The following is a 25,944-nucleotide window of genomic DNA, read 5'->3' on the forward strand; positions in this document are numbered from 1 at the left end:
AATAGTCTGGAGCTGTTCAAACTATATTGCAGAAAAATATTTTGACATGGAAAATCATTCCTGCTATGTTTCTAAATGAAAGAAATAGGTAAACTTGCAACATTGTTTGATGTTCTTTTTTTTTAATTCATGAAAAGTATGACCATAGATATAGAGTAAAAAGGTATAACTGTATATACAAATTATTAACAATGATCATCTGTGATTTTATGTTTCAGTGTATTACCTCTTTAGTCTTTTAAATGGAGTCTCAAAATGTTTTTATAAGAGGATTTTGAAACTTGATGTCACAAGGCCGTACAAGGTAGGTACCACATTATTCACACAATGAACCACACTCTTAAAACTTTAATCTCTAAATTTCAAATGTCCAAGTCTTGTATTTTCTAAATAGGAATAAAAGCAAGATAGTCATATAAATTTGATAATAAGATGCTAGTTACAAATACATTCTCTGCCTAAATAACTGAATAATATCGTGAGTTTTTGTTGATACTGCTAATTTAGTGAAATAAATTTGACTCCATAAAGGAAGTCATTTAAGATGTATTTTGAGGTAGTTATAAATATTGATTGTCCCCTGGAACAATTTGTATAACTTCCAAAATTATATGCTCATTCTTTTCAATGAAGACATTAAAAATTTGGCAAAAATCATGACAAAATATAAACTTTTAAAATCCAGATATTAGTTTATATGACTCTTCACTATGATTCTTCACTAAAAGTAATCAGACCTTTTTGTAGAAATGGCTGTGTCCATGGCTGAAGAGGGGAGTGTACAAGATCTTGAAACATCTTATAATATCAAAAGAAAAGAAGTGCTCAAAAATTATGGGAACATATTAATAGGAGAAAGCAACAAGCTTGAGGGGTTCATATATAAGACAATTAAGCATGTAATGATCATAAATAATTGGAAGCCCTTGATAAAGAAAAATTCATGAGTCCATATTGATAGATAGATGAGAGAGAGAGAGAGAAAGATGATAGATATAGATGCCCAGAGATAGATAGATTGTGCTTTTGCTTAGACTGAAAATGATAATCAATAAATACAAAAACAATGAAGGAGTTAGAATGGCACATTTTGCAATAATCATTACCAATAATGGAGTCAGGCAAGATAATTAATGGATGCTGAAATTATTGACCAAAAGCTTTTTAAGGAACACAATATTTTTATATTAATTTTAATGGGTTCTCCAGAAGTTACATTAGGAAAAGAATAATGATTTTATAATGGAGATATTTGAGAGGCCCCATCTTCACCAAGTGGTCCAAGTTAGCATCACCCATAATGGGACAAATTAACATCATACCTCTGCTCATGGAATACACTGAGGAGGATACTTGTTTTTCCTGCAGAAAGTGAATAATCTGAATCAAAACTGAGGAACCCCATATAATCCAAATTTGAGGAACATTCCACTAAAGAACTGCTCTGTACTCTGCAAAAATATCAGTGTCATGAAAAGCAAAGAAAGGCTGAGTAACTATTGCAGATGAAAGGAGAATCAACATAGATGACATTAAATATAGTACGTAATCTTGGATTGGGTCCTGGATGGGGGGGGGGATTAGAGAGAGAATACTGTAGATTCAAGAATCATGTCAGGATTAAATTGCCTGATTTTGATAATTCTATTGTGGTTAGGTTAGTAAATGTCTTTGTTCTTGGTAAAAAAATGAGGAATTTAGGGGTAAATGGGCATCATGTGTACACTTTAACTTCAAATGGTCCCAAAAAAGGTAATGCATATATATAGATAAAAGAGAATGATAAGGCAAATATGAAAAAAAAAATTAAAATTTGTTAAATTGGGTGAATGTACATGTGAGTTCTTTACATAATTCTTGACCCTTTTCTGGGAGTTTAAATTTATTTCATATTACAAGTTAAATACAAGAAGGTAACCAATTTGGGGGAGAAAGGAAAGCTGTCAAGTATGGACAAGGATACAACCTTTCTCTGAGCTCATTTTGAGATAAACAACGCCAATTTTTGTTCATTCTCCAGCTCTGACCTTTTATCATGTTTCAGTCCTTGACAAACTGTCATTAGGGAATGGGAAGCAACCAGTCATGGGTCACAGAGTTCGTCTTGGTGGGATTCGAGCTCAGTGCAGACGTGGAAGTGCTCCTCCTCTGGGTCTTCTCCCTGTTCTACATCTTCAGTCTCTTGGCAAATGGCGTGATCTTGGGACTCATCTGTCTAGACTCGAGTCTACACACCCCCATGTACTTCTTCCTCTCACACCTGTCTGTCATTGACATGTCCTATGCTTCCACTAATGTGCCCAAGATGTTGGCAAACTTAGTGAGCCAGAATAGAACCATCTCCTTTGTTCCTTGCATTATGCAGACATTTTTGTATTGTAGTTTTGCTATAACAGAGTGCCTGCTTTTGGTGGTGATGTCCTATGATAGGTTTGTGGCGATCTGCCACCCCCTCCAGTACACTGGCATCATGAACTGGAGAGTGTGCACAGTCCTGGCTGTCACTTCCTGGTCATGTGGATTTATTCTGGCTCTGGTACATGCAATTCTCCTTCTCAGATTGCCCTTCTGTGGGCCCCGGGAAGTGAATCACCTCTTCTGTGAAATTCTGTCTGTCCTCAAGCTGGCCTGTGCTGACACCTGGATCAACCAAGTGGTTATCCTTGCTGTCTGTGTGTTTGGATTAGTCGGGCCTCTCTGCTTAATGCTAGTTTCCTACATGCGCATCCTCTGGGCCATCCTAAAGATCCAGTCAAAGGAAGGCCGCACAAAGGCCTTCTCCACCTGCCTCTCCCACCTCTGTGTGGTTGGACTCTTCTTTGGCATCGCCATGGTGGTTTATATGGTCCCAGACTCCAGTCAACGAGAAGAGAGGGAGAAAATACTGTCCCTGTTTCACAGCCTCTTCAACCCCATGCTGAAGCCCCTCATCTACAGCCTGAGGAATGCTCAGGTGAAGGGGGCCTTGTATCGAGCACTGCAGAAGAAGAGGCCCACTTGAAGGGTAGACAGAATGTTGCTTCATCAGGGATTTCCTTTTAAAATATGTGATTTGCTAAAGGCAAAACTCAGGGAAATTTTCTAACTAGAACTTTGGTATATAAATTGTAATTGCCCAAATTCCAGCATTGAAAATTGGGTAAAGTGACATGGCAAAGCATATCTTCTAAACTTTAGAGACAATTTTAGGAGATGGGACAGCTAAATTATCAGAATATTTAGTCTTTCTTTTACGACATATTGAATTCTCTTTATTTTTTAAATCTAGGAATATCAATATAGGGAGAAAAAAATTAAGAAAATGACATCAATGCCTTTCTCTGTGTTATGTATTTAGACATCTGTGACTTCTCACCTTGTGGTAGTTGGAAACGGTGCAGTAAAGTTAATACCATGAGAGAGAACTTCCAAAGTAGACCTGAAATTTCAGTGCAGAAAATAGTACAGAGTTATGTGACTCTAAGGCCCCAGTTGTGAGGCCAATGAAATAAGAGTTTAGAGAAACTCTAGCTTACTTGTTGGAATAATTTAGGAGTAAAAGTGAAAAAAATTAGGGAAAGCTTTAGTCCAACAAGAAACTATACTAAAAATACTAAAATATATTAAAGTTTTACGATTTAGTCAAAAGGAAATTCATTAGTAAATGTTTAAATGGTTCTAGAGGTAAGAGTTTTCAGCATTTCTCAAATATTACATTTATTTTGGGGTTATAATAATTTACAATAAGGGCAGATTTAATCCTGTTAAAGTTCTTGAAAATTTTCCCACCAATATTTTTGTAATGTTCAAACCAACTTATCTAAAGATGGTTTGGGGTAGCACCAAGCGGCATGAGACAACTAGGAGAGAGCCAACATCATTTCTCTTTCATGGCGGCAAAAGTTCCTCCTGATTTATGAAACCAGATTGAACAAGTGTCTTCATAAAACTAAAGAGGATAAAATAAGTAAGGGCTGCTTTTTTTATGATTTAATATTTGTGTATATTTCAAAATGATCACCACAATAAGTCTAGGTGACGTCTGTCACCATACATAGTCACAAAAAAGTTTCTCTTGTGATGAGAACTTTTTAAGAGCTACTCTCTTAGTAACTTTCACATATGCAATACAGTAGTATTAACTATCATCACCATGTTGTACATACACCCTCATGATTTATTTATAACTGTCAGTTTGTACTTTTGTGACCCCCTTCATCCATTTTGCCCACTCCCCACCCATGTCTCTGGCAACCACTAATTTGTTCTCTGTATCTTTGAGCCCCTTCTTTTTCTCTTTTGTTTTTAGATTCCACCTATAAGTGAGATGATGTGGTATTTGACTTATTTCACTCAGCCCAATGTGCTGAAGGTCCAGCCATGTTGTCGAAAATGGCAAGATTTCCTTTTTTATGGCTGAATAGTATTCTATTGTGAGTGTGTGTGTGTGTGTGTGTGTGTGTGTGTATACATACATACTACAGTTTATTCATCCATCGATGGACACTTACATTGTTTCTATGTCTTGACTATTGTAAATAATGCTGCATTGAACATGAGGATGCAGATATCTTTTTGAGTTAGTGTTTGTTTCCTTTGGATAAATACCCAGAAGTCAAATTGCTGGGTCATATGTTCTATTTTAATTTTTTGTGGAAGCTCCATGCTGTCTTTCCTAGTGGCTGCACCAACTTACCTTCCCACCAACAGTGCACGAGGACTCCCTTTTCTCCACCTTCTCATCAGTACTTATTTCTTGTCTTTTTGATAATAGCCATTCTCACAGATGTGAGGTGATATCTCATTGTGGTTCTGATTTGCCTTCCTCTGATGATTAGTGATGTTGCACACTTTTTCATGTACCTGTTGGCCATTTACACGTCTTCCTTGGAAAAATGTCCTTTTAGATCCTCTGCCCATTTTTTAATCAGATTGTTTGTTTTGCTATTGAGTTCTATGAGTTCTTTAAATATTTTGGCTCTTAACCCCTTATCAGATATATGGTTTGCAAATATTTTCTCCCATTTGGTAGGTTGCCTTTTCATTTTGCTGATGGTTTCCCTTGCTATGCAGAAGATTTTTGTTTCATTAGAAAATGTATTATGTTGTTAATTATCCTCTATTTTCTGACAAGTCATGAAAACTTTATCTACTTTGAGTTATAAAATTCTAGAATAAGTAAAGAATGAAACATAATTAACTTTTGCTTTAAAAATATATAGTACCCAAAGGATAAAATATGTGGTATTGTACACTGTAAACAAACATAGATGCTGGGAAAGAAATGAACCAAGAAGGTGAGGGCCATATTTCAGCTCTAGACATTTCATACGCCCAAACAAATAAACACAGAAATAAATTGAATTCACTTTACCAGGCAAAGGATGATTATCTATGTATGTTTCCTGTTTGTAGCAGATTTTTTCCATCATAATTTTATGTTTGAATGTTCACATGCTGCCAATATATGATTGTAATTATAATTTTGAAATAAAGGCAGTTCTATTTTTCTTCCCTATTCTGAACAAGATAATTATATTTCTTTGGATTATAAATTGCCACCATTTTTAGAATTAGAAATTCTTCAAAGAACAATTAAGTCTTTGCTGAAACATGAAATAGAAGATTGTTTTAGAGGAGATTACAATTCTTCAATTCAGTCCTTCTAACGAGAATAAAAAAATGGGCTTCACTGTTGGTCAAGTCAATGCCTCCGATTCTAAGATGTCAGGCTGTGTATTTTGAATGAGCTTAAATATACTCAGTAATACAAGCAGCCTTGCAAGCTATGGAGTTGTTCAGTAAATCAAATGTTTATTTTCTTCACATAATTGAAAGTAGGAAAAACCATATGGTGGTTGTATTAAACATAATGCACTTTTAAGTAAAAGTTTAAAGCATTTCTCCATTACCTTATTTGTTTTACAGAAAGAAAGAATAGAAAAATAAAAAAAAGGTAAAGTTGTTAAAATAAGGGAATAAAAAGTCCATCTAGTTCTAAACGATTATCTAGTTCAAAATCGTTGTTTTTAGAGTAGTATTTCATGTTTACACTGGTGCTCTGCTCTACATTTTCCTGTCTATTCCTGTAATACTTCAGAGGTGTTAGAGCTGTGGTTTGTCTTTCTGACGCAGCTGTGAATACTGTGTTGTAAATTGCATCACAGGAAAGATTACAGAACCTTTTCTTTGAGGAAAAGACCAGCAGTGGTGGCCTTCTGGTGATCTTAGGGTGTCTCAAAGTTATGAAGTTTCTACTGAGTCACAGTGGGGACAAGTTCTGCCCATAACCTGACTGATGTCTCTCATTCTCACAAGAAGGCCATGGAAGAGGGAAGAAACACACACACACCCCCACACACACACGTCTGGGCACAACACTGACCTTCTATGAAAGCAGCAAAATACTCCAAAAGCCAGAGGTCAAGAATTCAGAGATGCATCAGGTTAAAAGAGCAGAAACCCTTCAGTAGATTGGAGTCAGAGAGATGGGGTAATGAATCCCATTTTCCCTACTTCCTGTGTGGCTGGAACAAGTACTTAAAATTCAGGACCTTCATCTTTAAAATAGGAATAATACGTATGCCATAGAAGAGCAAGACCTGCCAGTCAGACATTGTTTCAGCACAGTGCTTGACATATATGATACACTGAGCAAATGATACTCTCAGGTACAGAGTGTCCAGAGACCTCTGGTCAAGCCTGAAGCCTGATGGCCATTCTGAATTGTGGATATGGTATGATCAGAATTGTGTGGTTTCCAGCTGCCCAGAAGTAAGACTCTTTCTACTTGGGACTTCTGAAACTGAAAGGATTTTGTTGGCAGCAGTCTTTGTTTTTTTTTTTCCTTAAAGATTGGCACCTGGGCTAACAACTGTTGCCAATCTTTTTTTTTTTTTCTGCTTTATCTCCCCAAACCTCCCCTGTACACAGTTGCATATCTTAGTTGCATGTCCTTCTAGTTGTGGGATGTGGGACACCGCCTCAACATAGCCTGACGAGCGGTGCCAAGTCCGCACCCAGGATCGGAACCCTGGACCCCCGCAGCGGAGTGCACGAACTTAACCACTCGGCCATGGAGCCGGCCCCGGCAGCTTATACTAAGTCTTATACTAAGTAGTTATCACTATTACAAATAACAGTTTTCTTTTTTAGCCTTTAAAATCTTCAGAGATCTCTGATTTCCTGGCCCCAATGTGGATCCTTTCATTCTCGTACTATCTGAGAAAGCAACTTTTTTAATCCTCAAGAAAATGGCAGGGGCTCGAAAGAACATAAAGGCGGTCATATCTTCTATCCTGTGATGTTACTTCTTTTTCTTAAGAATAATGTAGAGAACCTGCTAGGTGATCAGCAGCATTTACATGGCCAGGAAACACTCACTTGTCAAAGAGGTGCTTCTAGGTCACTCTCTTTGCCATCTTCTGGAATAACAATGGTGACTCACAATGCCTAGGCTCAGATCTGGTGTAGAAGGTTCAGTCCAGGGACTGATGCTGCCATATACATGGACCAGCATCACAGTAGGCAGCCGGCAATACAATACAGTACATGGAAATGACCCAGGCTGTAATCACCTGGCCTAGGTATTTCATTCCCTCCCACTGGGGTTCTTTGAAGTTCAACTTCTTTAAGGTTATCTAATGCCATTTGATCCCTGACAAGGCCTAACCTGACTGTCGGAGAATCAAGCAGAATGACAGGATATCAGTTAGTGAGCAGTTTATTGACACAGTCTCTGGAGAGAGCTTTCCTGAGTTCAAATCCAGGCTCTGCCACTTCCCAGCTGGTGAGCCTGGGCTGGTTATTCACCTCTCAGTGTCTCTGTTCTATCATCTGTAAAATGGACACAATAATTGTACCTACTTCACAGAGTAATCATGTGAATTGAGTTAATTTTCATGAATGCATGTGGCATGCATAACACACAGCAGGAACTGTGTAAGCGTTTGATTAATAAATGATGTAGAATAAATAAATCTACCACGGGCTTGGGATTGTGGTTGGTATTGGAATCCAAGGACAGAAACTACATCTCATGTTGCCTTTCACCTTTCATGCACAGTGTTGATTAGTCAGTCATGGATCTTGGAAGACTCTAAAAAGATCATTATTTTTTTCTATCCTTACTCTATCATTTGTGTAAAAAATTATTTTCTCCACCTTATAGATGAATCAATTGATATTCTGAAAGTTTTAATTACTTACTGAAAATGAAAAAAGGAACTAGTGAGAAAAGATGAGACTAGAAACTGAAGAAAACTTTGTCTTAAACCTGTTTTGAGACAAGGTTTTTTTTGCAAGATGCAATTTGCAACCACTGCAGAAAAATAATTAGAATTCTTTATAAAACTTTTGAGCAGTTTTCTATTAGACTTTCATGATATTTCAAGACCCTTTCTGGGAATGTAGGGTTACCCACTCTGACAGCTGACTCACTTTTGGAACTTGCCCACATCTTTAATCCATTTTGTGACTAGCCTAATAATCTTTAACTAGACAGTTCTTTACTGTATCATCTCTTTTTTTTCCTACAAATATTTTTACCAGCAGAGGGCATCCTTGCATTTGGGCACCCTCGAGTTTGGTATACTCAGCAACCTCTCATTAGGCAGCGGTTTGAAATAAAACCGCCATGTGGGCTCATGATCATTTTATCTGAGAAGTTGTCTTTAAATTTAGATACATATTTGGCAGCATAATACACCACTCGTTGCTATATTCCCCATGATTCTTACCCCCTGCTGCTTTTTAATTCTAAAAATGCATAGATCCATTGAATTAGAGTTGGAAGAGATATTCAGAATCAACTAGGCCAACTTTCTTCATGGAAAACAACTGCATCTTAGCTGCAGCTATGAAGACTCAAAGAGAACTTTAAAGGGAATGTAAGTGTCTTGATTAGCCATTATCCTTTCTAAGGGCAAAATTGTTGTTTTCAGTTTGTAGTAGTGTGGTTGATTCCATGGTTGACTGATTGCCTCTCTCTTTACCATCCGATCTCCAGACAAAAATAAAAGTACTAGAAAGTCTTCCTCCCTCACTCCCTCCCTCTGTGCCTTCCTTCCTTTCTTCCCTTCCTTCCTTTTTCTTTTTCTTATTTGTTTAAACAAAGCAACCAAAGGTTGGAAAGGAGAAGCCCAGAGAAAACATGAGACAGCCAGTGGTTCTCAAAGCTCACCTTGCACCAGAATCACCTGGAGGGTTCGTTAAAACTCAGGTTGCTGGGCTCCACCCCTGGTTTCTGATGCTGTAAATCTAGAGTGAGGTCTGAGGATGTGCATTTCCAGCAAGTTTCCTAGGGGAGCACATGGTGCCAGTCAGGTATCACATGGTGAGAACCACTGAGATTAGCCACCTCAGTGGGAAATTCCGTTTTGATCACCACCTTCAGGCCAAACACAGCTTTTCCCTCCTCCAAATGCCAAAACTCTCCCTCCCTCCTCTGGACTAAGAGAGACTGATATTCCAAACACATGCAGTTGGTGAGACTATCAGGTTGGAGGGGAGGGTGCTGAGCAGACAAGGGGTTAAAGGCATGTGGTGGGAGAGGATGAGGAGGAAGGTTCCTGAAGTATTTTAGTGACAAGTTCCATGAGAATTAGGTCCTCCCCCTGAGAAGCCACTTCTGAATCTTCGCCATCTGGCACTTCTTTGTGAGGGCTGGATTGTACCAGTTCAAACCGGAAAAAGGGACTGGTTGAGCATTCTGCAAGATTCTCTTAGAGAAAGGTCAGGACATTCTTCACTACTTAAGCTTCAGCAAATTTCTCCAGGGGAGGAGATGAGGAGACAGAGAGATCCATGCTCGGCCCCAAATTGTCTTTGGTGGTTCCTAACATCCAGAGCTCCCCTCCCCCCACCTCCCCAAGGCCTTGTTCCCTAGAACAAAGGGGTGGGGAAAATGATGCAGTTTGTAATGCAGATTCCTTCTCTCTCATCTTTTAATTCCTGCAGGTGAGGTGTTTCTAAGAGGGGACAAGTTCTCAATCAAAACTGTCCTCCCAAAGGTTCTCCTAATTAAAGGTTATTTGGGTAACAAGTTTCACTTTTACAAATGCACCACTCCTTCTCCCCCACCCCCACAGCATCTATTAACATCCTCCAGCTATTTTAATCAGCAATTCAGCCTCAGATGGCTGTCCTTAGCATCACATGGGGAGCTGTTAGAAACTACCAAGGCCAGGACTCGACCCCAGACCCACATCATCAGAATCAGGAGGCTGTGGTCTGGCATCAGGACTGTTAAATTTCCCACATAATTCAGATGTGCCCTCTAAGGGTCAAAAAGTCCCTGTTTTAGTCAAATAGCAGGTACATCTCTGTGAGAGCCAAGCTGTCTTTTAATCTGGGTAGTGAGGACATGCCTGAACCACGGGCTGATTTAGGCAGCAAGAAGGCTGCATGAGTGTCCCGAGTGTCGAGAAAAAGAAATATGGCTGGAGGGTGGGAGAGCTCTTCAGAAAAGGAGCCGCCATCAATGACCATGGGACTTTGGTAAGAAACATCCAGGGTTTTACTGAAATTGCTGCCCACAGTCACCAATGGCCTCCATCAGTGATGATCTTTTGAGTAGTATAATGACTGAAATCCTCAGCTCATCCCAGTCAGCTGAATTTTCAGTCCAGCTCTGAACCTGCGGAGGGTGAGGGAGAGACGAAAGGCCAGTGCTCGAAACTTCTTTCGCCTCCAATGTCTTCCTTTATCATGGGGTTTAGCTTGTGTGAGTCAAAGGGCCCCCTAATCATGGCTTCTCTCTAATCTGGAGACCGTTGTCGGGGTGCTCAGAGGCATCAGCACTTGGAGGATGCCCACAGAGGGGACAGTGGTTATTGTACCCAAGATGAGGTGTTTTCACTTTACTAAGAGAGCTTTGGTTTGAATTTCTCCTGGAGGAGAATAGGTGAATAGAACACAAATTTGAAATATTTGTTTAAAATCTCTGCTTATTTATGAATTAAAACTCAGTGAGTCACATAGTGAACAAACCCTATATCCTTAGGTCTAAAAGAAGCTATTTCTTTTCTAAAGCCTTTTACCTGTCTAGCTGCTTTTTAACTAGTTGACCTAAAGAGTCTCAGGGAAATTTCTAGAAATAGGTTTCTACAGTGAGCATGTAATGCTTAAATTCTTTTCTCAGTCGGTACAAACTCTTTGTTCATGGAGTTGGCTTTGTATTTTCAACTAATTAGGTTGCGCAGAATTTTCCCTCCATCTCCGATATTCAGAAATGATGTGGGTCTTTTCTCCAATGCTTAAATACTAAGTATTTTTTTCTTTCCCATAAAAGACAAATGGATCATCAAGGCCAGAATTATTTCAAAGTGACATCCCTCTGCTTATCCATGACTCCCTTATAAGCCACTTGGTCCCTTCAACAATATTAAAGGGGCTCTCTCAGAACCTTCTTAAATTCTTGATCCTTCTTCACTCCTGTTTTCAAAACCCTGTTAATCATATCCAAGTTCCATTCCATCAAATCCAAATTCCAATGGTAAGCACTCAAAGTTCATCTTCTTGTAGCACAAGGTTTATTTCTCATATTCTTTCACCAGTGTGGCCTTCTCTCTTCAAATAGCAAGACCTTTTGTTTGCTCATCATCATGACTTCATTCATGTTGTTTTCCTTGCTGGAGTGGTCTCTACTTCTTTACTGGGACAAACTGCCTGCCATGGCAGCCACCAGCTTCATGAGAACCATTATGATAGTTGGACCACAAAAAAAGCTCCTCATCGGCCCACTCATTCCAGGAAAAGGAACACAGAAAACACCACCACCTCCAATACTGAACAGTCCTTCAGCCTTCGACTGTCCCTAAGCCCCTTACTTGCCCCATTGCAGCCACCCAAGGACTGCCAAATGTACCTGAAGACCAATTAGAAAGATCCCCCCAACTTTCAAAAACAAATCCCACCAGAATAACATGCTTGCCAGTCAGAGACCATCTCAGTGTTTCCTCTTTTTCCTGTGTAAAACTTACTCTCCTTACTAACCTCTTTGAACCCCTGCTGACATAAAATCAACAGCAGATGGGTTCCCTTGCCAAAAGTCTATGAATAAGCAGCCTTTTACAATTGTGTCTCAGACTTAGTTTTGTCTTTAACACTAACCATCTAAATCCCACCAACTTTTCAGAAGCAGTTTGGTTCCAATGTCTCTATGGCTGTCTAGCACTCAATTTCCTCTTTGCTATGTTACTTGCCCCTTTCCACCCCCGAATAGACTTGGCCCCTCCCACTCCCACGTGGGAAATGTAAAGAAATAGTAAGAAATTGAAAGGAGGGAAACTGCATCTTCTCTCTTTTTCTTCGCTGTGTTCCCTCTCTATCATATCTTTCTCCCCTCCCTCCTTCTCTCTCCACTTCCTTTTTCTTTTACAGTCTCCATACACCTAAAATTGAGCCTAAGCATAAGTGCTCAATGTCCTATCAATCAGTGTTTTTTAATAAGTTCATACTCATCCCCCAGGGCAGGAGGAATGAAGCAGACCAGATTACCATGTTATTATACATATATAATTTTCAGTCAGTCACAGTACAGAATTTTTAATGTCTTTGACATTTTTAGGAGAAAATTCAATTCCAAATAGTCATGTAAATAAAGCTAAATTTAAAAAAGCTTGGGGCCAGCCCAGTGGCATAGCAGTTAAGTTGTTGCACTCCACTTTGACAGACCGGGGTCGCTGGTTCAGTTCACTGGTTCAGATCCCGCTCGTGGACCTAAGCACCGCATCCCACATATAAAATAGAGGAAGATGGGCACGAATGTTAGCCCCTCATTTGTTGAGGCTAGATTATATTCTTTACTATAATTTCCTAAAATAATTTTCCTTTCTTTCATTACTTTTTATTGAAATATATTTGACAAATAACACTGCGTAAATTTAAGATGTACTACATGTTAATATGTTACACTTATATACTGTAATATGATTGACATTATTGCAATAAATTAGCACCTCTTTCACATTACATAATTATCCTTTTTTTAGAGGTTGGTATAATTCTAGTGTCTTAGCAAGTTTGTAAATTATAGTACAATATTGGTGTCTAAACTCACTATACTGTGAACTAGATCTCTAAGGCTCATTACAGCTAATCAATTTGTACCTGTAAACATCTGTCCTATCCTCTCTCCTCCCATCCCATGATAACCAGAATTTTACCCTGTTCTTACAAGTTCGGCTTTCTTAGATTCCACATATAAATGATATCATAAGGTACTTGTCTTTGTCTGCCTGACTTATCTCACTTATTCAAGGTCCATCCATGTCAAAGCAAATGGCAGGATGTCCTCCTTTTTCATGTTTGAGTAATATTCTACTGTGTATATATATATATATATATATATATATATATATATACACACCACGTCTTCTTTATCTATTTATCCATTTTGTTGGGCACTAGAGTGTTTCCATATCTTGGCTATGGTGAATAATGCTGCAATAAAAACTGGAGTGTATATATCTCTTTAGAAATCCTGTTTTCATTTCCTTTGAGTATACACCCAGAAATGGAATGGCTGGGTCTTATGGTAGATCTATTTTTAATTTTCTGAGGAACCTCCATATTGTTTCCCATACTGGTTGAACCAATTTGCATTCCAACCAACAGTGAACAAGGGTTCCCTTTTCTCCATTTCCTTGTTAGTACTTGTTATCTCATCATCTTTTTCCCCCCAGTAATTTTATTGGGATCATAAAGGTTTATAACATTGTGTAATTTCGGATATACAGTATTATTGATAAGTTTCTGAACAGACTTCATTGTACTCACCATCAGGTCTAATTTTTGTCCATCACTATACCTATGTGCCTCTTTATCCCTTTCACCCAGCCCTCAACCCCCTTCCCCTCTGGTAACTACTAATCTGTTCTCTTTATCCATGTATTTGTTGTCTTCTACATATGAGTGAAATTGTGCAATATTTGTCTTCCTCTGTCTGGCTTACTTCAACCAACGTCATACCCTCAAAGTCCATCCATGTTGTTGCAAATGGGACAATTTTCTTTTTTTTATGGCAAGTAGTATTCCATTGTGTATATATATATATATATATATATATATATAAAACACATTTTCTTTATCTATTCATCTGTAGAAGGACACTTGGGTTGCTTCCACATCTTGGCCATTGTGAATAATGCCACAATGAACATAAGAGTGCATAAATCTCTTTGGAGTATTGATTTCAAGTTCTTTGGATAAATACCCAATAGTAGGATAGTTGGATCATATGGTATTTCTATTTTAATTTTTTGAGAAATCTCCATACTGTTTTCCATAGTGGCTGTACCAGTTTGCATTCCCACCAGCAGTGTGAGGGTTCGCTTTTCTCCACACCCTCTTCAACATTTGTTGTTTTTTGTCTTGGGAATTATAGCCATTCTGACTGGTACAAGGCAATATCTCATTGTAGTTTTGATTTGCATTTCCCTAATAATTAGTGATATTGAACATCATTTCATGTGTCTGTTGGCCATCTGTATATCTTCTTTGGAAAACTGTCTGTTCATATCCTCTGCCCATTTTTTGGTCAGGTTGTTTGTTCTGTTGTTGTCGAGTTGTATGAGTTATTTATATATTTTGGAAATTAACTCCTTGTTGGATAAATGATTTGCAAATGTTTTCTCCTAGTTCGTGGGTTTCCTTTTCATTATGTTCATGGCTTCCTTCACTTTGCAGAAGCTTTTTAGTATGATGTAGTCCCATTTGTCGACTTTTTCTTTTCTTTCCCTTGCGCGAGTAGACATGGTATTTGAAAAGATGCTGCTAAGCCCAATGTCAAAGAGTATACTACCTATATTTTCTTCTAGGAGTTTTATGGTTTCAGATTTTATATTCAAGTTTTTAATCCATTTTGAGTTAATTTTTGTGTAGGGTGCAAGATAATGGTCTACTTTCAGTCTTTTGCATGTGACTGTCCAGTTTTTCCAACACCATTTAGTTTTTTGTTATTTTGTTTTAATAAAGAAAGGCATTTCTTTTTTTAAGATTGGCACCTAACCTAACATCTGTTGCCAATCTGTTTTTTTTCCTTCTTCCCCTCAAAGCCCCCCAGTACGTTGTTGTATATTCTAGATGTAGGTCCCTCTGGTTCTGCTATGTGGGATGCCACCTCTGCATGGCTTAATGAGTGGTGCCATGTCCGTACCCAGGATCCAAACCAGTGAAACCCTGGGCCACTGAAGCAGAGGGTGTGAACTTAACCACTCAGCCATTGGGCCCGCCCCTCCAACACCCTTTGTTGAAGAGACTTTCCATTCTCTGTCTCATGTTCTTGGTTCCTTTTTTGAAGATGAACTGCCCATAGAGGAGTGGTTTTATTTCTGGGCTTTCAGTTCTGTTCCATTGATCTATGTGTCTGCTTTTGTGCCAGTACCATGCTGTTTTGATTACTATAGCTTTGTAGTATATTTTGAAATCAGAGATTGTGATGCCTCCACTTTTGCTCTTTTTTCTTAGAATTCATTTGGCTATTTGGGTCTTTTGTTGTTCCATATAAATTTTAGGATTCTATGTTCTATTTCTGTGAAGAACGTCATTGGGATTCTGATAGGGATTGCAGTGAATCTGTACATTGCTTTAGGTAGTATGGACATTTTAACTATGTTTATTCTTCCAATCCATGTACATGGAATATTTTTCCATTTCTTTATGTCATCATCAATTTCTTTTGGTAATGTCTTATAGTTTTCATTGTATAGGTCTTTCACCTCCTTTGTTAAATTCATTCCCAGTTATTTTTGTTGTGATTGTAAATAGGATGGTATTCTTGACTTCTCTTTCTGTTAGTTCGTTATTAGTATAGAAGTGCAACTGACTTTTGTAAGTTGATTTTGTACCCTACAACTTTGTTGTACTTGTTGATTATTTACAATAGTTTTCTGATAGATTCTTTAGGTTTTGCTATATAGAGAATCATGTTGTCTCAAAAGTGATACAGCGAAAGTATCACTTTTTCTTTGCCAATCTGGATACTTTTTATTTCTTTATCTTGCCTAATTGCTCTGGCCAAAATCACCAGTACTGTGTTGAATCGGAGAGGCAAAAGTGGGCACTCTTGTCTCATTCCTGTTCCCAGAGGGATGATTTTCAGTTTTTCCCCATTGAGTATGATGTTGGCTGTGGGTTTGTCATATATGGCCTTTATTATATGAGGTACTTCCCTTCTATAACCATTTTATGGAGTTTTTTTTTAATCACAAATGGATGTTGGATCTTGTCAAATGTTTTCTCTGCATCTATTAAGATGATCATGTGGTTTTTATTCCTCATTTTGTTAATGTGGTGTATTACACTCATCAATTTATGGATGTTGAACCATCCCTGTGTCCCCAGTATAAATCCCACTTGATCACAGTGTATGATCTTTTTAATGTATTGCTGTATTCATTTGCCAAAATTTTGGTGAGGATTTTTGCGTCTATGTTCATCAGCAATATTGGCTTGTAATTTTCCTTCTTTGTATTGTCCTTGTCTGGCTTTGGTATCAGGTGTTGTTGGCCTCATAGAACGTATTAGGAAGTATTCCATCTTCCTCAATTTTTTGGAATGGTTTGAGGAGGATAGGTATTAAATCTTCTTTGAGTGCTTGGTAGATTTCTCCAGAGAAGCCATCTGGTCCTGGGTTTTTGTTTTTTGGAAGGTTTTTGATTACCGTTTCAATCTCTTCACTTGTGATTGTTCTATTTAGATTCTCTATTTCTTCTTGATTCAGTTTGGGGATGTTGTACGTGTCTAAGAATTTATCCATTTCTTCTAGCTAATCCAATTCTTTGCCATATAGTTTTTTATAATATTATCTTATAATCCTTTGTATTACTAATTCTTTGCCATATAGTTTTTTATAATATTATCTTATAATCCTTTGTATTACTGTGGTATCCATTGTGATTTCTCCTCTTACATTTCTAATTTTATTTATTTGAGACTTCTCTCTTTTTTCCTTAGTCTGTCTAAGGGTTTGCCAATTTTATTATCTGCTCAAAGAATCAGCTGTTTGTTTCATTGATCCTTTCTCCTGTCTTTTTTTTTTCAAGTTCATTGATTTCTGCTCTAGTTTTGTTATTTCCCTCCTTCTGCTGACTTTGGGCTTTGTTTGTTCTTCTTTTTCTAATTCTGTTACATTTAGTTTAAGATTGCTAATGAGAGATTTTTCTTGTTTGTTAAGGTAGGCCTGTATCGCTATGAATTTCCCTCTAGGGACCACTTTTCCTGCATCCCATATGAGTTAGTATGGTGTATTTTCATTTTCATTTGTCTCCAATTATTTTTTGATTTCTCCTTTAATTTCTTCAATGATTCATTGGTTTTTTAGTAGCATATTCTTTAGTCTCCATATCTTTGTCCCTTTCTTATTTTTTTTCTTGTAGTTGATTTCTAGTTTTACAGTATTATGGTTGGGAAAAGATGCTTCATCTAATTTCAACCTTCTTAAATTTAGTGAGGATTACCTGTTTCCCAACAGGACCTATATTATCTATTTAAATGGCAGTGTGGGGCCCAGCCCCATGGCTTACCCCAGTGGTTAAGTTTGTGTGCTCCACTTCAGTGGCCCAGTGTTTCACTGGTTCAGATCCTGGTCACAGACCTAGCAACACTCATCAAGCCAGACTGATGCAGCGTCTCACATAGCAGAACCAGAATGACCTACAACTAGAATATACAACTATGTGGTGGGGAGCTTTGGGGAGAAGAAGAAGAAAGAACAATTATGGGCAACAGATGTTACCTCAGGTGCCAATCTTAAAAAATAAAATAAAATAAATGGCAGCATGCTTGTCTGTGTAGCAAAAGCAGCCAAATATTTTAATACATCTCCAATTTATAAAACTTCATGGCAATTCCAAATTTTTAAAAATATAAACGGGATTACAATGAATATTGACAATCTCTTGGACACTATGGTTTGGGGGACACTGGATATTTTTCTTCCCAAACTCACTAAGTCCCTCTTGCCTGGGGATTGGACTTTCAGGTTCCCTGTGCAAAGAGCAGTCTACTTGGCTGTGGTCAGGGTGGACTCCCTTTCATGGTTTAGATTACACCCATGTGTCTTCTCTTTGGAGAGACCTTTTCTGACAATCTCATCTACAGGAGCCCCTTCAAACCAAGCCACTATCTATCATTTACCCTGTTTATTTCCATCATAGTACTTTTCACTTTCAATAAATATTTCTTGTTTTTTTTTACTCCTGGTATTTTAGGAATGGTAATTAACTATCACCTCTCCTTGCTCCAAGTGTAAAAAATAGAGAAATAGACACAGAAGTCAGGCAGAAATTAGAAATATGTTTTATTTATGAGGTTCATTGGAAAACATGGTTTATATCTTTGACAAAATTTCTCACCAAATTGCAGTCACAACCATTAGCCCACCTCCATCCCCAAAGGGCCAGAACATGCCCCTGCAGGCTGTAACCAGAAGGATAGAACTGAATCTGACCCAACAGGAGAGCAGAGAAGGAGCATCCTCAGTGCCTTTTTCTGTTTCACAAATCATTTCAACTAGAGGACAGAGAGGGTAGGTGTGCTCCAAAGCGCTTCATCTCGGTTAGAGAGGCCTCTCCCCTCCATGGAAATGTGAGGAACAGATGACAGATAGACCACCTACTTCCTCAGAATATGTCTCCCCTTCAGAATATCTACTTTATCCACTGCTGTGCCTCCGAAGCATAGAACAGAGGCTGGAACATGATGAATTCAGGAAGATGTGTAAGGAATTGTTGAAATAAAAATTTAAAGTATATGAAATTACTCACATATCAAATTAGCAAAGGTTAAAACTGATAATGTGTAGTATTGATGACCATGTGAGAAAGATACATAATTCTCACACACTGTCAGAGGGAGAAATTGGTACAAATCTTCTGCAAGGATGCTGGCAACAGGTTTCAAAGCTTTATGGGGTCTACATCTTTAGCATCTACAATTTCAATTTTAAAATACATCCTAAAGAAATAATATTGAGTATAGACAAAATTCAATTTGAAAGAATATTAACCCCAATACTACTAAACATAAGAGAAATAAGAATCAAAAATTTCCAACACAAGGATATTAAATAAATGGTATGATAGTACAATATTGTGCTAATTTTAAATAATATTTGTAAAATATTATTAAAATATATAAAAGTATTCTGAATATTAAGTGAAAATGATAGCTAACAAGATAGTCTGTATAATATAATCCCAATTTTAAAATATGAATTTGAGGATGTAAATGTTTACTAAAGGAAATCATTGGAATAATTTTTAAGTATTCTGTAAGACTTGAAACTTTCCACTAATTTAACAATAAAGATAGTTCATCCAGCTTGTTTCTGGAATATATGTGAAGAAAGTATAAAGGGACAGCACCAGGTCACTTGCTCTCTCGACGTGATGTTGCCATCCAGCCCTTCAGGACCCTTTCTACCTCTGCTCCTGGACACACACAGGCACCTCCCAGGAGGAGCACTCTAGAAAGCAGTAAGCAACTGATGTTCCCGCTGATCCCGCTCCCTGTGACCTGCTCAGAATCCATCTGATCAGCAGGACGCAGTCAGCATGGGAACAGTGATGAGGACTGTCTGGAGGGGATTGGATGACAATGGAAGCTGCAAAGCTGGGAGGAAATCATGAGGACAAATGATTCTGTCACAGCAGAAGATAAGATAAGTTCTGGGATTTGTCTCTATATCAAGTTATAAAAGGGAAAAGAGAAAACCCTCAAACAAAATACAGTTACCATAGAGCTGTCATCTTTATAGCCACCCACTGTCGATGTAAATTTACTTTCTCCTTTTGAATTTCATACTTGAAGAGGCTGCAAAAACATCATCATATTTAACTGAATTTAAGATATTTGGATAGGTTTATTCTGAGCCAAAATGTCCTTTCACGTATGCCTAAATTTCAGTATCAAGTACTGATAAAGAATAAATAAAACTCTCACAATAAAACTACAGACAATGGAGACGGGACAGAGGTCTGAGAAGATGCTCGTGGATCAGATTATGTTATTTTATAGTTCATTTTATTATCTATAAATAACTATATATATTTATCATATTATTCCATTGATTCAAGGGGCTTTTTTTCTGTTTTATGTGGGGACACTAATTAGTTTATTGCAACATATCTAACAATAAATTATAGAAAAACCTGCCAAACTAATATATTTATAAATGTTCATTCTGGACCATACACTAAATATTGTGTGTCCTGATTGCCATACAGCTCTGACCTTCCTGTTGTGAACGTGGACTAGTCTGTCTCTGCTGCAGGAGCATGGCGGGAACCAGAGGTGGGTCACAGAAGTCACCCTGCTGGGATTCCAGGTGGACCCAGCACTGGAGTTGGTCCTCTTTGGACTTTTCTCTCTCTTCTATATACTCACCCTCCTGGGGAACGGGGTCATCCTGGGGCTTATCTGCTTAGACTCTAGATTTCACACCCCTATGTACTTCTTCCTCTCCCACTTGGCCATTGTTGACATATTCTATGCTTCCAACAATGTCCCTAAGAGGCTGGAAAATCTTGTGAGCCAGAAAAGAACCATCTCTTTTGTTCCTTGCATTATGCAGACATTTCTCTATCTGCCTTTTGACCACACAGTGTGACTGATTTTAGTGGTAATTTCCTATGATTGGTTCATGACAATTTGCCACCCCCTGCATTACACTATCATCATGAACTTGAAAATGTGCTTGGTCCTTCCTAGTCATCACTTCATGAGGATTTAGCTTCGTCTTGGCTCTGGTCCATTTAATTCTCATCCTGAAGCTGCCCTTCTGTGGACCTCATGAAATCAACCACTTCTGTGAAATCCTGTCCATCCTCAAGTTGGCCTGTGCTAACACTGGGTTCAACCAGGTTGTCATCTTGACATCCTGTATGTTTATCTTAGTGGGTCACCTCTGCTTGGTGCTGGTGTCCTACATGCGCATCCTGTTTGCCATCCTCAGGATCCAGTCTGGGGAGGGCCGCTGAAAGGTCTTCTCCACCTGCTCCTCGCACCTCTGTGTGGTCAGACTCTTCTCTGGCAGCACCATCGTCATGTACATGGCCCCCAAATCCCACCATCCTGAGGAGCAGCAGAAGATCCTTTCCCTGTTTTACAGTCTTTTCCACCCTATGCTGAACCCGCTGATCTACAGCCTGAGGAACGCAGAGGTCAAGGGGACCCTGAGGAGAGCACTGTGCAAGGAGAGGCCAGTGTGAGAGACAGCAGAGATCATCACAGGGTAGAGGGCTTGGATCCCTGTGAATATGGTGGGTGGCATGTTTTGCCTTGTGCTATAATAAATGTCACATAAAAATAGAATATTCTAAATGTAAATATATAACTGGAAACCATATAGACTTCAGAAAACAAAATGATTATCTTCATGATCTTGGATAGGCAAAGATTTTTAGAGATGATCCAAAAATAATACGGCAGACAACCTGAAAAATTGATAAGTTTTGGGCCTTTTTAAAATTAGTCATTTTGTTCATCAAAGTCACTATTAAGAAAAAAGAAATGCAAGTCACACACCAAGTGTTTTGTATTTTTTAAAATATGTTGGTCAGTCAGGTGTGGCCACAAAAGGAGACAAAGCAGAGGCTCAGGAAAAGACACATGATCATACTCCCAGGTCCTGGAGACAGGAGGCAGGGCACAGCACGCAGGGCCACATGGGCATGACACCAGGGTGGTCAGAGCAGAAGACAGGAGCAAGAAGAGGTTTAGACCACCACTTTTATTGGCATTTCCATAGGAAACACCCAACAAAGAGGGTCGATAAGAAAAAGTTGGATTCTTATAGCAGGTAAGTGTAGACTGATAATGCAGAGAATTCTAAAGCTCAAAATTCCTCTGATATTCGGGGCCCAAGCCATCTTACTCTTGGTGATCTCATTTTAAATCTCTGGCCTCACTTCTCCTTTGGAGGATAAAGTGCTGTATATTAGTAGGTGTTACTGTTTTCTTCTTCCTTTCTTGATTCTCCTCATCAATTTGATAATCACCGTGCCCATTTCTCATTTTCATATAGCTAAGCATGAATTTCCTCTCAGTTCATACCCGTTCCCTGATATTAAAATGTTCCTCTGACAAATTGCTCTGCAATTTGATTTGAAATTCTTTTTGCCATCTTCTCACAAGAAGATGTGGACATTCCTGGCTTCCATCCATCTTACTGAAAATATGTGTTAAAATAGAAATAGATAGAAATAATTTTAAAAAGAAAGGCCAGTATGCAATTGTAAACTTCAAGGTTACCAAATGATGAACCCCTGATCTCTAAAAGCAAAATAAAATGAAAATTAACAATTTTTTAATAATAAAATAAAATATTTTTCTTTTCAATGGGATTTTCAAATACTGACAAACTAGATAATATCTTTAAACCCATATCAAATCATTAAAATATGCTGCTTCCAAATGTGACAGTAAAGTTAAAAAAAAGTCCTTTTCTGTCAACAAATTGTAATTATTAAAAGTTAAGAGACTAATGAGGCTCTTCAGTGCAGCTGCTGAGAGGACAGTGCCTGAGGCTGCACCATGCATGCAGGGAGGTGGTGGACACTGCAGGACCTACTGACAGCCTCTGCAAGGTGCAGCACAGCCCATGAGTTTTGAAGATGCATGAAAATCATCAAGATAAATGTTTCCAAAAACTTTTCAGAGCATGACTGCGACCTCACTACTAAGACCACTACTGTATGTTACAAGAGCTGCCAAAATTTACGTTGCATAGGTAGTAGTAGATGCATGTTCAGTCATTAACCATGGTTAACCCGGTGGTATTCACCACCAGGTGTGGCATGCAACAGTTTGAAAAGTGAAAATGAAGAATTGGTCAAGAACAGATGAAAGGAAGCAAATGATGAAAATTAATGTTTTATTTGACATTGGTAAACTTACCTCACAATAAATTAAGTAGAAAAAATACATCAATGGGGAATTCTGCTTCTTGTAGGACAATGTGACAAACTCTAGTGGACAAGCTGCCCAGTGAAACTGGTGAAAAGTTATTTTAAACAACCAGTTAAAATCTCTGGAAATGGCCCATTTCTTCTCCTGCCCCAGGGCATACAACAAATGAAGAAACATTAATTTAATGATTAATGTTAAAGCAAGAGTCTGACAGCTGAATCTGATGCGGGGTCGGTGAGCCGAGGAGTCGAAAGAAAGATTTCTTAGACTCTCAAGATCTGGCAGTAGTGCTCTTTTATTTAGAGAATAGTGTGGAATAGCATGGGGACAGGACCCATGGGCAGTCAGAGCTTCTGCTTCCACCGCTTCTGCTGCCCCCTCTGGAATGGGGACAGGGCCCATGGGCAGGCAGAGCAGCTGCTGCTGCCCCCACTGGCATGGGGACAGGACCCATGGGCAGGCAGAGCTGGTGCGTGGGGACAGGACCCACGGGCAGTCAGAGCTCCTGCTGCTGCCCTGAGTTGAGGGTTAGGGCTAATTTTATAAGGCATGGGTACGTGACTTATTTTTACTGGAGAAAAGAAAAGATGATGTAAAAAGTCATTAAATGATTTCAGTGCAGATGGGGTCTGGTTATTGTGCGGTCATATAACTTTAGATACGAATCTGGCCACATAGATCGGCATGTAGGTGAAGATGCCCTGGGCTTTGCTCCCTGGGGCGGTCCTAATTCATACCATAAAAAAAGTCCACTGGGTCGTATAGTTTGGCATGTAGGCCAGGTCACCTTGGGCTTCTCTAGCTGGGGCAGCCTTAATCCACATCAATAATCATAGTTTATGGCATGCGTATCTAAAATAACTTCCAAAATCTCTTTGGTAATTTGAACCTTTGAAGTTTTTCTAGGTTAATTTAAATGATAAAATTTATTGAGTACCCGGGTCATTTCCACATAAGATATTAGACATTAATTATTAAATGTAAGTTTATCTACTTTTGGCTTCTTATTGCAGAGAGGCTAAAAGTGTTTTGGGTCTATTGCTGTGAAGCGGCATGTTTCTAGAAATTATGAAAAGTGTTTAGAATGCTGATATAAAAGACAGTTCATAATTGCTGAGTTTTTAGCTCTTACTGGGGTCTATAAGGGGTAAAATTCTAATTAACATATGTAATTAAAGCTACTAAAAATTAATAAGGAAAATAGCTTTGTATTCAAGGAAAATAAAATGTATGTTTTCAGTAAAGAGGGTATAAAGAATCGAAGTGTTTTTGTTGGGTAAAGAAAGATAAATTTGTCCAAAAGTTCTAGAAAGGAAGAAAGCAAGCATGCAACAAATTCTGAAGGTAAAAGGAAAGTTGTATAAGGTTCTGAAGGAGAAATTCTGAAAGGAGTTTTATGCTGGTCAAGTTGACTAAGATTAACTAAATTGAATTAAGTAAATGAGTTTTAATGTTAAAAAATAAGTGGGTGCAAAAATTAAAATTTGGTTTTCTCTCAAAAGGATATTTTTCTTAAACTTTTGGTCTGCTCTTGATAAAGAGGTTATAAAAGCGTCTTTGTTTTTTTTTTTTTATTTTTGAGTAAGTCTACCTAAAAAACAGAAAATCTATGTTTTGCTAAAATAATTTCCTATGTTCAGAAAGAGGTCTCTCAAGATTTTTTTTTTTTCCAATTTCAACTGCTCTTGACTGGTTTCTGTTGTCACTTTGAATAGATAACTGAGCATTGTTTTGTAGTGATCATTGTTTCCTATCTGAGTGAGAGTTTTAAAGCCTTTTGGTATTTTTGACAAGCTTCTCCCTCAAAAAGAAAAATGTTCAAGTCCTGAATAAAGGCTTTCTTTTGACCTGGATGAAGGAAGTGGATTTCTCTGGGGATTTTCAGAGGGCCCCTAGGACTTCTCAGAGAAATTTGCTCTCTCTTCCTATAAGGAGGAAGATTCTAAACTAATTAGGCTTGTTTGATATGTTAAATTACATCGGAAGCATTGTCAGATAAGCAATGATAAACTTTATTAGGTGATATTATGTGGGTAAATGTTATTGATATAAGTGTTTTGAAAATTATATAACATTCCTAAAATTCTGATCTGTCCTGGTTATCAGGGATAATGCTGGTTATTATTTTAAGGTGTTGTATGTCACAAAATTAACCAAATTTCTTTGTCAATTTCCGTTTTTGTTGTTTACAGACAGTTATTGTTTCACTCTGTTGCTTTTTGCTTTTGCAAATATGTCTCATCTTCAGAGGAATACATGGAAAGGACTCTGAAACTCTGGGATGCAGGTTTCTGATAAACTTTCAGATCGTAAAACTGAACTGGGTAATAAATTACGGAAATCTAACGGAGGAACTGATGATCTCACAAAACTGCTAACAGAATATTGAGAGCAAGAATTGATTATACAAGACCGAATGAACTGATGAGGATGATTATAATTTTTATGACTTTTCAAAATATTGTTGATTTTTTTGGTGTTTTGTTTCCTCAGGTTTAAGGAAAGCGTTTTCTCTTTTCTCTTATGTTAACTATGACATACAGCAATTTGGTTAAATTTTACACCTTTCTGAGCAGAACTGAAACATTTATCTTTTTATCCCTAACTGATCCCTCCAGAATTTGGAAACTCTTCGTGAGTATGGTTATTTTGTGGCAATATAGTTATTTGCATAAGTTCCATAAGAATCTGTTCTCCTTATAACAGGACACATTGGTTATCTTTCCAAAGCTTTGACTGGAATGTCATATTTGATAGAAGCATACAGACTCGGATATGACAATACTGCCTTTGAGGAATAAGATTAACTTTCTGGAATAAAGCCACTTGGAAATATGGGCCTGGTGCCTTGTTTACAGAGAGAGATTCCAGCACTTTTACTTGGTGAGTAAGAAAGCTCGCTTATCTGGCAGGTGCAAAGAATCTTGAAATATTTTGGGGAACCTCAAGAAGAGAGGAGTCCACCCAAATCTGTAGGTACTGCAGGTAAAATCTGATGGCAAGTCCTTGGCTTGGCTTTTCTGTCCTTGAGAGGTCTTTAAAGTTCAATCTGAG

General features: G+C 38.1%; 1 protein-coding gene and 1 pseudogene across 1 annotated transcript; both read left to right on the forward strand.

The window, feature by feature from the left end:
- The first annotated feature begins 2,068 nt into the window (after positions 1-2,068).
- On the forward strand, positions 2,069-3,001 carry LOC103552552 (olfactory receptor 2A2-like). Its single transcript, XM_008522623.2, has one exon. It carries the CDS (start codon positions 2,069-2,071, stop codon positions 2,999-3,001), a length of 933 nt encoding a protein of 310 aa, XP_008520845.2.
- A 7,382-nt stretch (positions 3,002-10,383) lies between these two features.
- On the forward strand, positions 10,384-21,191 carry LOC103552551 (olfactory receptor 2A14-like; annotated as a pseudogene).
- The last annotated feature ends 4,753 nt before the right edge of the window (positions 21,192-25,944 follow it).

This window comes from Equus przewalskii, chromosome 4, assembly GCF_037783145.1.
Source record: "Equus przewalskii isolate Varuska chromosome 4, EquPr2, whole genome shotgun sequence".
Lineage (NCBI taxonomy): Eukaryota > Metazoa > Chordata > Mammalia > Perissodactyla > Equidae > Equus > Equus przewalskii.